The following is an 18,119-nucleotide window of genomic DNA, read 5'->3' on the forward strand; positions in this document are numbered from 1 at the left end:
ATAAGTATGAGTATGTATTGTAACAATCGGTAGAAGATGATCTACAGATGTGTGCACAATGTCAATATGTGTTCAAAGTTCCATCAAGTGCCAACAATATTAACATACTAAAAATGTTATTTGTTTATTTATTTAGTGTGGAATAAAAATAAATATAAACACAAAAACAATTAAGGATTGCGCTAATAGCCAAAAAGGAATTGACCAGTAAACTAACATTTATAGTAGATCATCAGCTACCCTATGTGATTGTTGATGCACTCAACTTTAGCCGTGGGTATGATGTTAAGCTGATGGTATGTACAATGTTTTTTTTTTTTTATACAACTTAGAATGGCAAACAAACTGGCGGCCCACCTGATGTAAAGTGGTAACCGTCGCCTATAGACATGAGCAGTACCATGGACATAACAGAGTACACTCTTTCGCCCAAGATACCCCCTATGCGTTGCCATTCTTGAAGACTCATGTGTTATTCCTCTGTACCCAGTAAATTCACGCTAATATATGAAGCTGAAGGTTGCGAGGAATACACACCCATAAAACAGATTTGAAATGTAATGTACCTATCTACATAGATGCAAGACTAGAGAAACAAATTGAATAATAAAATGTTTGCGTTTATTATTGTTGACTTTCTGTTACCATTTAATTCTACACTTATTTATGTTAACTTAAAAAAGTATTTGTTTCTATTTCAGTTATTTAATATCCGATGAAGTATAATATGTCTACTAGAATTTATTTATTTACTAATTTCTTCCCAGGATTTTGTTGGAAATATGTTGATTGACCGGGTTAAATAGTAGCTTACGTCGTATTCCATCATAATAAATTACCATATTTAATAACAACAGATGAAGTAGTACAGACACCAAGAAGTAACAACTCACTTTTAACTTAAATTTCAAAATTATCATGTTGCGAGTTTATTTGACATTGTTCAAAATTAATTATTGTGTACCAAAAATAAAATCGACATCCATAGTAACATAGTAAGAAATAAACACAGGAATAAATACCTAATAATATACCTATTGCAATAAAAATCTTAAAAACAGTTTAGATGTAACAAAGATATTACATAATATATACACACACAAAAATAAGGTCTTAAGTATATCCTCCCTTTTTTCTGTCTATTGTGACGAACAACTAACCCATTTTGCATTTAAAATCTAATTAATATTAAGATAATGGCGAGGTTAACAAACTCATTCTAAAATTTCAGATAATGTATAAATATGCTAGTTTAGGTAAATAATTAAATAAGTAAGATAAATTATCAATGCGCACGACAGTATCCAGGACAAGTTCTATACCAAAACATTCGTTATTTATTTTCTTCAAATTGTCTTATGACTTCGATTCCAAACTATTACAAACAGACAGGTACATTATCATCATCATCATCATATCAGCCGTTAACTATCCACTGCTTAACATAGGCCTTATAGGCCCATAAAGCGGGAACTTGCCGATAGTTGCCGAATGAGGCGGCTGGCAATCACAATTATTTGTTGGGTTTAGTGATGTTTTAAAAAGGACGCTACTATCTATCCCTCAACCATTAAGCTCCCTTAGTTGCTTCTTACGACTATAAGGAAAAAGGGGTGGTCCATTCTATGCCGGGACTACACGGCAACTAGGCACATACAAAAACCTAATATTGGAATAATAATTGAATAATTAAGAGCCTGTATTTAGCTATACAAAATTATGTTCTCTCTTATTTTTTCAAACCTCCAATACATTATCCTACTCTTATATATAATTATATAATATTGGCGGAAGAGTTATAATAAATAATTTCAAGATAACTTGTCCTATGTTTTAATAAAAATTTTCTTTGTGGATTTTTATACCTTATCAAATGGTCATAGGCTATTAAAACACATACATTCTGAAATTGTCACCAAGTCTACATTGTAATTCTTCAAAGGACTTCAGCTTTAGTTGAATATTGAGTGTGCAACAATGTATTATTATAAGTTGATATTTTTACAATTGATATTTAGTTTTACAAATGGATACCATACAAAATTGTCGAATGGTAAGTAGTACTTAAAATACACATTCATACTAAGCAGACTGAAATAGTTTAAATTAATTTAATTTAATTAATATAATTAAATTCTGTTCCAAAAAAAGACCATCCTTTAATTAAAACAAAACAAATTGTTTTGTTTAAAAACTAAACTACTGAACAGATTGTGATAAAATTTCTATAAGACCAATCTGGATATATATTCTTTCAAATAAAAAAAGAACTTTCCAAATTGGTTTACAACTGACGAAGTTAAATGTAGTTAGTATTAAGTAATAAACATTAAAAAACATACAACCTAAAAGAACTTCCTTCTTTTGAAGTTGGTTAAAAATTCATTTATTTTAAAAATACATATAAAGGGGTTAGGAGAAAAAATAATTTTGTAAAAAGTAATGTACCTATTTAAAAGTAACGTACTCGTAGCCTTTCTTTAGAACTTTTATTAACGACTAGCGTAGACGTAGACAGTCTAGCTTCGCATGGATAGATAGAACTTAAAAAAATAATATATAGCTTTGTTAATCGCTAAAAAGCTAACTTTTTATATGTAAAAGAATTTTTAAAATCGGTTAATTAGTGTTTGAGTTTATCCATTGTAAACAAACAATAAAATCTTTCTTACTTCTTATTGTTTGTTAATAAATATATAATTGTTAGATTATTATTAGAGTAGAATAAAAAAAATACATAATTGTTAGATAATTTCTAAACCTGTCTAATAATAAAATTATAGTAATAAGATGTAGTAATAATATTCTTTTATTTATTTAATACATTTGTAAAACACAACAGATAACAATCAAAAGTGTACATAGTTAATTAAAGTCATACAAGACTTAAGACAAGATTAATATCCTAAAATGTGTGAACACAAAGTGAATGGAGTTTAATTAAAGTTAACAAAATATTGTAAATTTGATAATACTTACTTATAAAATTTTAAATTACTTTTATTCAGGAAATATATACGATATTAGCACCCAAAAGACTGGAATACAGGTAAGTTATAACAGAATTATTAAATTAGATACATAGTAATTTTGTGTGTTTGTTTTATCATATATTTGCAGTTAAAGAAATTTATATATCTGTTTACAATACGTGAAATAAAAATGTAGCTAGATCTTTTTGTGCTTTACATTACATAAGTAATAAATAAAAATTTCTGAACGGATTTTCATAAGATTTGGACCAGCAATAACTGAGCTCCTGGTACAACATAATTATATAGGATAGTTTATACTATGATTTTTTGTTTTTCTTGAAGAATTAAAAATTCACCGAACTAACGACATCGCCAACAAAACAATGCAGTATAGTTACGAACAGTTACAATGCAGTACACTTTAACCATTTAACTTTCTTTTTTTAAGGATAATTCTACTGAAAGTATCGAGAAGATAAAAATAAATATAAAAGTATATTATGAGACCCATTGTCCAGCCAGCGTGACTTTCTTCAGGACTCAACTTCGACCTGTTGTGGAGAAATTAGGCTCGTATTTAGACGTTCATCTAATTCCATATGGACATGCCAGGGTTAGATATTTTTTTTATACTAAACTTATGAAGTAACCAATAATACATATAGAATATGTTTACCCCAAGGTAAACATATCTATGCGTGTACGTGCATAGTATTCGTTGTGAATTCTGAGGAGAAATGTAGGCTCCAGAAGTGTTTAAGAGATTTCTATATTTATTTGTATTTGTAATATAAATCAATTTAGTTCCACAATAACACCTATTAATTTGATTATTTACGATTTAATTTGATTACTTATGAATATATACATTGTTCTGGATTATGTTAGCATGTTGTTTGCTATGTTCACCACAACGGCAACACACAGCAAATGCCTTTGACTATCCTGTTAGAAATTATAGTCGGAGAATATTTTTTATTTTTATGTTCTTCATAATTAACGATCAAATTTTTTGTTATGTACTTTGTAACGTATCGTCGTTATGTACTTTGTAGCGTAGACCTAGCGTGTAGAGTTGGCCTTATCCTACCTAACGCTACAGGGCTACTTTTTAACGGCGTCCACCGGACGCATAGTCCCGCGATCTTATCAAAACTACGGTATACGTACCTTGCCACCATCAAATTAGTTGACTTACAGAGAAAGTAACTCATCGCTGCCTGCAAACAATTCTCTCTCCATGATGAATCAAGGATCCACTTTTTACTTAAGCTAAATTATTTCACTTCTATTTATAATTTAGAGGGCTGCAATAACAATTAATTTATATGAAATAAATTATTATTTGTTTTTATATATTAATTTATGGGTAAATCATAACATCTACCAACACAAAACCAACAATTAAATAATACCTCGTAATTCTATATATAATTAATAATTATATATAGAATTACGGTTACGAGAATATTTCCTTTTTTAATAATAATGAATAAATTAAAAGCAAACCCGAAACAGCAAATACCAAAATATTCTAAATTTATGTACAAGTACACCTATCCCCCGATTTACACGGTAGATACGTTCCTGAGAAAAACGTGTAAATCGAAAATTAAAAATTTTCAAGTCAAAACCGTGTAAATCGAAAAGCTTGCAGAAAATGCATAATTTTGCTATTTAACAATTGTGATTTTTTTCAATATTTTTAGGTGTACACAGAAATAAAAATAAAAATTTTCATTTGTTCTAATAGTTCTTATTGTAGCTTCGTTCATGTTATATGATTTTGCAACATCTACTACTCTATCTCCCTTTCGTAAGTGATCCAAAATTTCGATTTTAGTTTCTAAAGAAATTACTTTTCTTTTAACTTCTTTCGACATTATAAGCCTATAATTTTTTTTTAAATTTATGTTAATTTATAAAAATCTTAATTATGCACTCACTTGTAATTTACGAATAAGAAAAATTAAATCTTTCTGACACTGTGAAACTTTCACTCAAATATAATTTTCCGTACATAAAACTTTAATTTTATGCGAAGAAATACAGACACAGTGTGCATGTGCAGCAAGTCAGCACATAAGCTCGGGATTCCCCGTGAGATGTGTACACAGCGCACGTGTTCAAACACAGTAGCATTTAGTAGAGTGCAATAAAAACAAAAAAAAAACTTATTTGGAAAACCGTGTAAAAGCGAAAACGTGTAAAACAAGTACCGTGTAAATCGGGGGATAGGTGTAATTTAAATTATTAAATCTGCATAATCATGTAGGAAATTTAATTTTAATGTAGGAGTGTTATCATAAAATTTTTATGGTTGTCATCACGTTATACTCATAATAGAATAATAATAATCGAGAAGTAAATATAGCACTCGTTGAGTTCAGTAGTCGGGTCAAAAGAGATAAATGATCCGCAATATTGACGATATCTGTATTTATCACTGACATTAGTCTAAGAGAAAATTTCTGACTGTCATCGTTTGACCAATTAACTAATTAAATATTTTATTGGTTATAGTTTCGTAAGCATAGAATATATTTTAATTGCAAAAATAATCAGATTGATTTATGGGCTTTTTTAACAAAAATTCTTGACTAGTCTCGGAACTCATCGAGACCATTAATCTATAAAAATAAACATACTAGGTTAATCCGATTATTTTCTCTATTAAAATACAAACACGTTTTACTGCGCAAATTAATAAAACATGATTATCCTGCTAAAACTAACTACTTCATAAAACTTAATATTTAATATAAGTTATATATATTATATTAAATATGAACCTTGAAAAAAATACACTCCTTTATTGGAAAGCCATGTAATAATTAAATATGCAAATCACATTAAAATGTTCTATTACAGACTCTTAAAGTGCGCGGGAGGTACCACTTCAGATGCCAACATGGACCGGAGGAATGTTATGGCAATAAGTTACACGCATGCACCGTGGACGCATTGCAAAATAACACTCGAGCGGTCATGTTTAACGCCTGTCTTATGCAATTTTCTGGATATAGATCTGAAAATAACAACGCATTTATATTAAGTATGGTACGTATCAAGTACAACCGCTACTTATTGCTTCCCTTATGACTGCACTTCTAAAAATAACTACATATATTCTATTAGCGCAAGTGAGGTTACCATTTCCATCCCGTAAAAAGTAACTATACAAGTTTTTCATTATAAATTGAAAATAAGTTTCTTTGTACCAAATTAACTGAGTATGTGAACTTAACTAGCTCAGATATTACCATACCTGGGAAGTAAGCTATTTAACGTTACTTTTTTATACTTAGAATGGTAAGCAGGCTGACGACCCCTCTGACGGAAAGTGGTCTACCGTCGCCTATGGACACAAAGAGAAGTGGACAGAATATACTATTATGTCCATAATATCCCGTATGCGTTGCCTTTTCCAAAGACTACGGATATTGTCTCCGTAGAAATACACTCCGTACCTATTCAGTGAAACAAGAGAAGGACCGAGATGCAGACAACTTGTTTTACAAAGTTTCCCTCTAATGCTAATTTAAATAATTGTATATTCTCTCTTACAGTGCGGGTATATCTTAAATTTACCTATAAACGATATTTCGGAGTGTATTAACAGCGAACGCTCTTCTCTTCTACTGAAAGGATATGGGGAGGAAACTCGTTTGTTAAGACCCAAGTATGTGCCTTATGTAATAATAGAGGATCCCGCCTATGGTCAATTCCAATTAACCAATGATCTCAAGGCAACAGTATGCCGAATTTTTCATCAAGTACCTCCGCCTTGTTCTAGAATTTAGTTTTAGATAAGTTACCTATAATAAAAAGTGTAAATATTTTACATTTACGTGTAAACATTTTAATGTATGTGTAATTATGAATAAATTGTATAATTATCGTTTTTGTTTAAATTTATTTACCTTAAATATAATGAAGATACTTCAAGGTTTTATTTCTCAAATAAAAACTTTAATACAAAACCTAACAATCCTTATATGTTACCAATCTGAGAGCCTAACATTTATGTTAAAAAAATCATTTTGTGATAACACAGATAATATAATACTATTATTAGGTGATATACTAGGTGATTAGTCGTGTGGACCCGGTATAGAATAGGCCACTCCTTCCTTTCCCGTGGGTGTCGTAAGAGACGACTAAGGGAGAGCGTGGGATGGGCAGCAGCGTCCCTCTTGAAACTTCTCCAAAGCCCAACTGCGGTTGCTAACCCACTTGCTGAGCGTGGCAACTACTGGCAAAACCCCCCAAGGGGGAGGCTTATGTTCAGCAGTGGACAGTTGAAGGCTGATATAGTGTACGAGATGATAGCTATCATGGACGTGTACACTACATGTTAACCCTAAATTATATGCTAACATATAGCCAAAATACCAACTATTATTCTGAGGGTATCTATACAAGCCCAACAGTCGTATTCAGGGGTATACACCTGGACACTTTCTCACGGGACACTATAGGGGCTTTCACCCAATTGCAATATTAAGATACAACCAACATCAAATTCGATAACAATATTAAAAGTTTTAAGACTAATTTACTCCTTGGCATATGTATTTATCCACAGCATAAAGTTTTGCCTTGTACTTACGATTTATACCGTATTCAATTTTGGCGCCAGCCCTCTTAAGCTACGTGTGCACGCAATAGTATTTAAGAATTTGAAGAAATTGTTATTCATCAAGTTTTACTGCCGATATTATATCATTTCTTTCACAGTGGTTATTTCTATTATTAGCTCAAGAGAGCGATTTTTTTAAATAGATCTAAATCTACATATTTATAAAGGAATGGTTGTGTTCTTAAAAAATCTCCATCTTTATAGATATTGACATTTTCTTCTTTTTTAGGCAGCCATTATATATATTCTATGTTAAAGCGAATGAAGCGCCTATTTATTCTTTATTAGCTAATATGTAATAATGAAACAGTAGTATCGCCATTATAAAGGCGAACACATATTACTTAAGTAGATGCATTGCACAATACTTTTTACTGAATTTTAATGTATAAACATACTCGTAATTTAGAGAGAGGGGAGAGGAGATTTGTCTATGTCTACTCCAGAATCATCTGGTTGTCACTAGGATACGAGCAAAGCTTCGCAAACCTATGCATGAGAGTACATATGCGTTTTTTTAAGGTTCCGAGACCGCTGGAAAATAATTTTAAATATGCCAATGATTTAAGTTGTAAGAGAAAAAGAATTTGACTTAGATATTTAATTACATATTATTATTTATTAAGAATACTTCGAAAACATCTGGGAATCTTAAATCACCATGAATAAATACGGACATTTATTCTTACAGGTGTACAGAACAAACTCAATGCTCAATGGTGTGCCTTGGGAAAAGGCTATGACCAGCGATGGACTATAGCAGGCTGATTATGATGATGACGATAGAATAAACTTATAAAATCAAAACGTACATATTTACGCCACTAAAAAATAAGAAAAAGATGTCACGTATTTAACTTGGATAACTACTTACTAATATTATTAATTCTTTACTATGTTTAATCTTTTTCCGCTTTTTGTGTGACTTCCTTTATATACAGCTAAGGAATGAAAAATAATTTAAATGTTTTCGTGTTTCCAGAATTCATGGGGGACGATACCTACCTACTTTTGATCCCATTAGATCGCCCGTCAGCACGGCTGCCTCTCTAGCAATAATAAATATACTATTTACTAAATAGATACTAAATGGAACGATAAGTTATAAATGACCACACAGAAACTAAATGAATAAAAGAATACATAATAAGGTCCGAGAGAGGTGGAGGTATGCAGTGGTTATGCACTGATGAATCACAAGGCAAATATTCGAAATATTCATTTCTTGTGACTAAGAGCATATTGTAGCCATACCCTATAAAAAGTTACATTTAAAACGTGTAACGATAAAATTTATAATCGAAAAGGTTGTTAAATTAAAGAAAGGGTTTATTCTGGTAATAAAAATAAAGAGAAATAAATAAAGTTTGATTGTCATTGGAGTTTATGAAAATTACATTATTCAAACGAACGGTAGGTATTGACTTTAACTTATGTATTCTGAAGTTAATTCCGTGATTCCGAAGTGGATCAAACTAATTAATACTCAGAACGTTGTCTAAACACTGTACAAATCTGGAAGTCATTTATTTGTGCTAGATTAAAAAATATATTATTAATATATATGTAAATAATAATATGTCTCTCTATTGGTCTATCTTTTAGTGTGCGCATTATTTAAAAAACGGCTTATTTTTACATTTTTAAATTTATAGATAGATTAATCATTTACAACTTATAGATATTACAGATGAAGTAAGATTTTATCAATAATATGTAAACTATAAAATATATGGAAATTATGCAATATGATTGGTAACAAGTTCATATATGTAAACATTCACAACAAAAACGAATACAAATATATAAAAATATATATAATAATAAATACATAAAGAAGGGTATTAATTTTTACTTAAAATATATAAATACGTTTATAAATCAGACCAACAATTAAAATCGTCAAATATTTAATAACTAATATGTGCTGAGGTTTTATATTTTTTCATAGACTTTAAAGCCTTAAAAAGCAAAGGCTTTCCGTTTCACATGGAACTCGTAAGCGTTGACTTTGACAGACCATCCGTGAATAAAAATACTGCCTACTTATAAGAGTGGCACACATAGTTGGCTATACATAACATACATTGCGGATAAACTGAAATGGTAACATGAGTTTTATAAATTGTACTGATACACATAATAATAAACACAAAATGACAAGGTTTTTGATTTACTTACATAATTAGCATGAATTTAGATAGAAAGTATAAGGATTTAATATTAAAGTCAATTAGTTGCATTCAATTCGATTAAAATTTTAAGCATATTTTATATCCAAACCTATATAACATACATTCCACATAAATAAATTATCTCTAACAATTTACATTTATAATACTAATATAATAAATCGTACTAAATCATACTTGTTGCGTGATCCTATGTTTCGATATTTGTTATTCAATCGTGCTTAAATGACTGAATGAATTTAAATAATATTTTGTACTCAGATGGCAGTGTGTCTAAACATAAATAAATAAATGTTTATAATATTTCATCTATGGATTTAAGATTTCATCGTTTATCAAGTATGAAGTTTGGAATACAAAAACATATTAATGTTGTGGATAAGTTTATTCAATGCCTATATATGTGTAGACCAATTTCTCATGTAAAACTTAAAAACTAATTCAAAAATAGCCCCGATCTTGCTGCCCGAATCTTGCGATCATCATCACAGAATATCTAATAATATTATAAAAACTATAAAAGGATATTGTGCTAAAAATATTCTAAGTATTATTCCCAGTAATAGCGTTTAAGTAACTAATATAATGTAACTAGTATAGCCCGGTAGGGCCTAAATTCCGATATACTCATATACTACACAGTTGTTGAACCTACCGTCTTATACGCAGCCAGTGCCTGGGCTCACGTAGCTGAAAAAAGATTTGTTGAAACTGTTTATTAGATAGAATTACTAGGCTATTTGCTATCAAAATCATAAGCCTGTGAGGAAGAAATTTAGAAACATGGATACCCTTTGATACATTAATTACCTTATCCAGCTATGAGAACCGAATTAACCTATAAAACAATAGATAGTCAAGAGGAACACTGTAATAGATAATAGTTGGTCCAAACTATTTACTGACGGTAGCACAATTCAGGATAAAGTTGGTAGATATAAAGGTTGTCGCATTAAAACATCCCGACAGATGCAACAGCTGAAATAAAAAATAAATAAAGAAACTAATATCAGTCATTTGGGTAAAAAAGATACAAATATTCAAATATCTATACAAACTTATAAGTAAACTTTTACCTTTATAATATTAGAGATAAGTTTACCTATGCTTTTTTATTACTAATTTGTTATTATTACTGTATGTTTTAATGAAATAAAGAGTATATATATATTAGTAGAGTATTTATATATCAATGTGTTGAAACATAAATGTCTTATACTATTTTTAGTACTAAGCATGATATATCAGAAAGTACACTATATCTGGTAAAAAGTAATAATTATTGCCTACATGTACATGCACTTCACTTACCTGCTACTCAATACAGACATGGGCATCACATTCCAGTACCATCAAATACTGCTACTCCTAAGGAGTCCTTAGAGCGAGAATTATCAAACTAAATAACAGAATTTTATAATTTATTTCCATTATAGAACAGTAACTTACTATTGCCACGCTGACCAAACAAGACTAGGGTTTTATTTAGAATTTTCCTTCTAGACTTTACTTAGAGGACTTTCCTTCTCTTGCACTAATGTGGGGTAGGTATTTTGTTCCTTAATCATCTCTTATGACCTCTAGTAGGTACTCATACTCACATATATCTAGAAGCCCCACTACCAGTCAAAATATATTCTCCTCTGAGAGAGATCTGATACTATCACATATTTTTGATAACTTAAACTACCAATTAACTGGCTTTTACCCACGACTTTGACCGCGTGACCGAGGTATACATAATTATATTAATTGATCGAGATAAAAAGTAACCTATGTCCTTCCCCATCTCAAAGGTAAATGTATTTAACTACTTAAATATAAATGACGATTCATTGAGCTGTTATAGAGCCAAGAGGTAATAAACAAAAAAAAGCGTTTAGGTACAGCTGCACTTGACTACTATTGGCGCAATAAATTTTGGATTTAAACCCAATTGTGTAATTCCAATAGTCTCAAAACCTGAAAATAATTTATACCAAGGAGTTTATACCCTAATCGTACCATGAAAATTACAATGATAAATTTAACAATTATTGCCTTAGCTGATTTATTTGTAATAGCTGTCGAGTATACTATGTTGTTCTTAATTGAGCTATTCAGGATACTACTACATTATATATTGTGTACGTTATAGTTGTAATTGTTATGACAATGTGTTGATATAATAAGTAAATATTTCCTTCTTTAATTCTTTAGATATATATATATATATATATATATATATATATATATATATATATATATATATATATATATATATATATATATATATATATATATATATATATATTATACAGTAATTGCCGGTTATAACAAATATGGTAAATCGTTTGCAATTAATATAGTATATTTTTAGAGCTTAGAATAGCTACAATGCTTGTGAATAGGACTCCATTTTCCGCGCTTAGCCTCTAATTTGGGCCGTTGTGCGTATGAGCTACAATGCTTTATTGTTTTTGGTTTATAAGAGACGGGAATTAACTCGATCATTTAGGTAAACTATGATTATTCACCTGAGTTATTTCGATATTTTCGACAAGGTTACACCGACCACGAGTAGACTGATGTAGTGCGATCACGCCTCCGTTTCTGAAGCAGAAATTTTTTCTTCTACCCTCATTACCTCCCATCACACAAATTATGTTACAAACGTCGAGATTACTCTACCCGAGTTATCATTCAATATATATATCAATTATGATAGTAGTCATATATATCAATTAGATAGTATTAGCTAAATGATCACGTTTATTCCCGTCCATTATAAACTATAAACCATGCGATGCGAAAGTCTAAAGTTAATATTGCTTTATTGTCCATATAGCATAGAAAAAAGAATACGTACACAAGCATCGCTTGTTTGTTAGTAGTGTGTTTATTCTAGCATATATAACACAGCATATTTAATGTCTTATCTTCTGGACTATGCACATTGCGTGTTATTTTCTAACTACTTTAATGCTGTTGGCCACAGATGGCTCTTACATGAACGTGTGTAAGGGTGATTGTTGAAGACACTCCAAGCCCGTAAAGAGGAGCTACAGGAGGTCAACTCCAGCTCGATAGATTACAACGTATTCCTAAGGATGCCTTTCCGGTTATACCTTCAAAATATAATCAACTAGAGTTGCACTGCGTCTAACAAATCCTTTGTAAATATTATAGAGAATTTAGTTGTCTGGAGATAAATCAAAATGCCTTTTTTATTTTCTCTTACGATTGCTTAAAGCTGGAGACTGAGGCACTTGATGGAATTTGAAGTTCATCTTTGTATGCTCACGTCGGCATTTTCTAATAGGTTTGTCACAGGCATTCGTCGACTATTGAATACACCTACGTGCTATACGTCATTCAATATGTCCGTATTTCTCCGAATAATTCACGATGGTAAATTTAATAAAAAAAAATTATTAATATAATAAAAGTTATTAATACAATTATAAAATAATGTAAAATGTGTAAAATATTATAAAATTGAAATTGATGATGATTATCTAACTAACTAACTAACTCTGACGACGTATAAATATATTCATTCAAAACCTTAAAAAATGAAAAATTAATACATATTTAACATATACTATGTTTAATACAAAAATTACACACACGTAATTTAATCCGAATATTTTTATAATTAAAAAAAAAACAGACAATAATCAATTTTTCGATAAAAAATGTTTTCTATTATTATTAAAATGAAAAGCTTTTGTGGCCAGAAAATCGTGTTCATTTATAACACAATAGCATTATAATCATAATAACAGTTTTACGTCATACCTACTGCGGTGTACTCATTGACATGAAGGTCTCTGGCTATTCACTAGTTCAGGTTATAAAGCCTCATTACAGCAGAAAGCCTTGACTTCTCGATTGAAATTGGACACTGCCACCGCAAAAAGTCAGGTGGGTACGTATGTACTACCTACAAACACAGATTGAAACATAATATCTAGACATTACAAATAAGTAGTTAATTGTTATGAGATAATAAATATAGATAAAATCAAAATTATTATGATTCTTTTAAGGGAGTGCTTTAGATATCCTTCAAATATTATAAACTAGCTGGACCCCGCGGCCTCACCTGCGTGAATTAGTATATAATATAAAGTACCTTAGGTTCTAAGATATAACTTATCGGTGTATTTCATTAAAATCTGTCCATTAGTTTTTGCGCAATAGTAAAGTTGTGAAAGTTTGTAGACGTTTAGATTTTTATATACTGTATCACGCTTAAACGGCTGTATACACTTGAATAAAATTTAGTACATGGATAGGTTATACCCTAACTTAACGCACAGTATATATACTTTATATTCTAATTATGGGAGCAAAGCTGCGGGAAGCAGCTAATGAAACAATATTTTTCCCAACGAAAAACGGGTTAAATAACGACGAACAATTTTGAGTAACACATACTAACTTGCTAATTGGATACACCGTCTTCGTAATATACCGAGTGCATTTTTTTTTGTCATTTATAGACTTATATTTCTTTAGTAAAAAATTCACATAGTTAATTTATTTTTTCAAAAGGCCAATGATTTCAATTTTACACTATATAATAAGAAATAAAACACGAGGCATACCTAAAAAAAGATACTATTTTATAGTTTTACAGATACAAGCAGCTTATAGGTATTGTATGAATTATTATTAAGAACTATGGTATGGTAAAATTAATACTAGTAAGTGTGTATAAATGTATATATTAGTACTTTATTTATTAATAGGGATCATACCTATAATGCTATTCTACATACATATAAACCTTGATAGAACTGTGTGAAAGAAAGTTAAAGATATTTAGGTAAGTAAATGATTCTTACTCAACTTACTAATTGAACTGTTATGCATAAAATATACATATTACATAAGTATATAGAATATAAATAGAGATACGAATATATAAATTTTTTTTAAAGCGGGCGAAGTCACGGATTAATTTGATGGAGCAAATAATTATCTATACCTATCTCATATTTTGTTGCTCTGTCTTATTAGAACAATACTGTGAACGAATATTCGGATATTACATGAAACAACACATAAACATTAATTCTACATTCTAACCGAGAATGCAACCGTGAATGCTTTAATATATAGAGCAACATTTATATCTACTTCGCTACAGAGTTTGTTAGTGTATTGTGATTAGATATCAATTGTTTATCATATACTAAAGCAATTTATCATAATAATACTTTATCTTTCAATGTACATATAATATCTTCTATAATATCTACTTTTTATTTTTTATACCACAGAGATTGAAAACCGCATTCGGCACGTCAGATGGTTACCATAGTCTACTGACACATGCAATACAGTATTATATTATCTGTGGCAATACTAGAAGTTTCCGATCGTGTAAAAATCATTTTATATCCTTTTTAAAGAATTTTATAATGAAATGAATGTTTGTTTGTGCTTTTTTAGAGCCTTAACTATTCATCTAATCGCTATGAAATTTGGGATCCATTTAATATTGAACATGGAAAAGGTCTTTCATCCCGGTCAGTCAACATGTTCCTATGGGATTATAAAAATAAATGTATGCCATATGAAAATACCTTTCTCTACTTAAATTTCATGAAGATGATACTGTTTTTATGTGACAATATTTTTTATATTTTGTTAATTGACAAGAAAATATGTCAACAAATTTTGTGCATGTTTGATGGAATATACCCAACAAAGAATCGAGGCATTTTTATGAATGAAAATGGATTGGAGTATACCTACCTACAAATGCTAACGATACCAAGCATATTTTAATACTACATGTCAAAATACATATGTTCCATAGATTGTATAAATACCTGGTAAGTAACAAAACAATAAGTACAAATTACGGAAAATAGCTATATATCTATATATGTATATTATAAAACATAATCGCATTAATACGTCTTAATTCACAATAGTTGTCAATCAGGAAAACAACTCTAGGTACTTCATTGTACCTTGATAAACAACATGCGTGATCGTTACCATGTACTTATTTAAACACACGCAATGCAACAGTTTACATTCTATACATAATTACCATTAAAAACCTTTCATAAAACAACTTTTATTTTTATAGGTTTTATAATAAGTAATAACTGTTCAAATGCATCAGAAAGTAACTGCCAAGGACTATATAAATAATAAATATATAAAATAAATTAGCAGAATCAAATATTCAATAATAAAATTATTATTTGGTAAATAGTATTAATGCTTAGTTTTACCCGCACAAAAGCTCCTTTTCCCCGTTCCCATAGGAATTACCGAAATCCCTTTCTTGTTTGAAGATTTTATTCCGTTAGAATTCATGATTAGCCAGTGAGTAATAAATATTTCACTACACACTATAGTAATATGTAACCTGTATTACATGCTTTAAAAGTAGATAACTAAGTATTTACATCAGCGATATAATTTACTGCAATATTGACGAATGACACGAACGCTTGCGCAGAGTGAGACTGAGGCAAGGCCAAGGTTTTGTTATGTAAACTATGGTCTGTCTATGCTTTGGTACTATATGAGGACGACTAGTGCTAATCGCCGCGTTAATGTACCTCTAACAATACCATCAACAACACCCACTCTAATAAACGTTCGAAGGATGTGAATGCATTTGTTTTGTACTATAGATGTCACGTATATACGCATACGATACATATGTTTTCTACCTACTCACTTACATGTTCTTTTGTAATATATAGACTTACTTGGTAATGCTCTTAATAATAAAAATAAGATTTTTTTATGAAAAATGAAATGGTAAACAAGCTGATAAAAATTCCACTTGATAAAAAGTGGTAATAATCACCTACGAACATCATTGAATACGCTATGATAGCCATGGTTGCCATTCCTGAAGACCAATATCCGTACCTGAACAATATAACTGCCTAGTTCTATCGTTCAATCCAAAACAACATGCAAGCAGCAGCAGCTGCTTCTCGGCAAAATCACGAATTCAGATATCGAAGAAGATGACTTTTGTATATCACCCTCATATGTTTTTTTTTTTTTTGATGGGTGAAAATGTTATAGTAACACCGCCTGCGCTAACGAGATACGCTGGCGGAGCACCAGTGAAGGGTGATAGATGAAAATATGCCCATTTGTTCGTAGAATTAACCATGATATTACTGGTTGGGTATATAAAAAAAATGTTTGTTTAGTAAAATTTAAAAAAAATGAAAAAATAAATAGTTGAGTAATATTTAATCTACATTTCCAAATCGTTGTCTGGGCATTAAAATAATCAACATTAAACTCCCAAGGACCGGTAGATTAATTGCCTGATGTTTTCGATTAGAGCAAACAAAAACGAATCGTAATATATTGTGTGTACGTATGGCATGTTCTTCTTTTTTGAACTTAGAATTCGAAAACAAAAGAATATTTTCAGATTGGTCGAATAGTTTTATTGTATCGTCTATTCAAAGGTGACAAGTCGGTTGTAATAATAATCGAAAATATCTAAGAAAAATTTGTGTGCGATAATTTTCTACAACTTTGACTACAACAAAAGTTGATTTCTCGTTAGATACCATATGTGCTTAGCGACGACCAAAAAATAGCCCGTGTTAGTTGGTGACGCAAAACTCTGCAGAGAGTCAAAGCATGTTTATGATATGATTAGTGGTGGCGAGTCTTGGATATATGCTTATGATCCAGATTCTAAGCAGCAATCAACTGTCTGAGTTTTCCAGGATGAGCCAAAACCGACCAAAGTCATACGCTCACAGAGCACTGCGAAAAAAATGGTTGCCGCGTTTGTGGCAAAAGGTGGTATTAGAAGATTGCAAGACGGTTACGGCTGACTGGTATACTACTGTTTGTTTGCCACAAGTCATGACCGAACTTCGAAAAAACAATTCAAGACGTCGTATAATGCTGCACCATGACAATGCAAGTTCGCACACTGCCCACGTTTCAAGTACGTTTCAAGTCAACGTTTCAGCTCACCCAAAGAAACATTTTGATTACCCCCACTTCGGAGTGGAATAAATGTTTGAAAACTGGTTTAAACGCATGCAAAAGTAAATTAAATATCGCGGAGGATTCTTTGAAAAACAATAAATAGTAATAATCTATTAGATTGTCTCTACTTAATTCAAATGACACAACTTAAAAGGCAGCCCTCATATAAACGTAGTGAAAGTTGGAAATTTGTAGATTAATCATTGATAAAAATGGTCATAAAACTGATACTGAATGTTTGAAGTTTCATATATACCGATAATAACAGAACTAAACAAATAATACCAATTTACTTATAGCCAATGAGAGAACTTCCTCACA

General features: G+C 30.4%; 1 protein-coding gene and 1 long non-coding RNA gene across 3 annotated transcripts; one reads left to right on the top strand and one right to left on the bottom strand.

Moving 5' to 3' along the window:
- The first annotated feature begins 1,180 nt into the window (after nucleotides 1-1,180).
- Nucleotides 1,181-6,876, top strand: LOC113518019 (gamma-interferon-inducible lysosomal thiol reductase-like). Its single transcript, XM_026902765.3, has 5 exons — nucleotides 1,181-2,053; nucleotides 3,009-3,049; nucleotides 3,424-3,588; nucleotides 5,847-6,035; nucleotides 6,545-6,876. Exons 1-5 carry the CDS (start codon nucleotides 1,978-1,980, stop codon nucleotides 6,776-6,778), a joined length of 705 nt encoding a protein of 234 aa, XP_026758566.3. The 5' UTR covers nucleotides 1,181-1,977; the 3' UTR covers nucleotides 6,779-6,876.
- Nucleotides 5,864-15,013, bottom strand: LOC128202334 (uncharacterized). Of its 2 annotated transcripts, XR_008253720.1 has the most exons (4): nucleotides 14,785-15,013; nucleotides 14,236-14,401; nucleotides 13,590-13,734; nucleotides 5,864-6,003 (listed from the first exon to the last, which is right to left on the bottom strand). It is a non-coding gene; the product is annotated as an uncharacterized LOC128202334 (long non-coding RNA). The 2 variants fall into 2 exon arrangements; XR_008253721.1 differs by lacking the exon at nucleotides 14,236-14,401 and having other exon boundaries at nucleotides 14,785-14,989.
- Nucleotides 15,014-18,119: the final 3,106 nt, after the last annotated feature.

The sequence above is a fragment of the Galleria mellonella genome, unplaced genomic scaffold (assembly GCF_026898425.1).
Source record: "Galleria mellonella isolate WM207_F2 unplaced genomic scaffold, CSIRO_AGI_GalMel_v1 utg132, whole genome shotgun sequence".
Classification (NCBI taxonomy): Eukaryota; Metazoa; Arthropoda; class Insecta; order Lepidoptera; family Pyralidae; genus Galleria; species Galleria mellonella.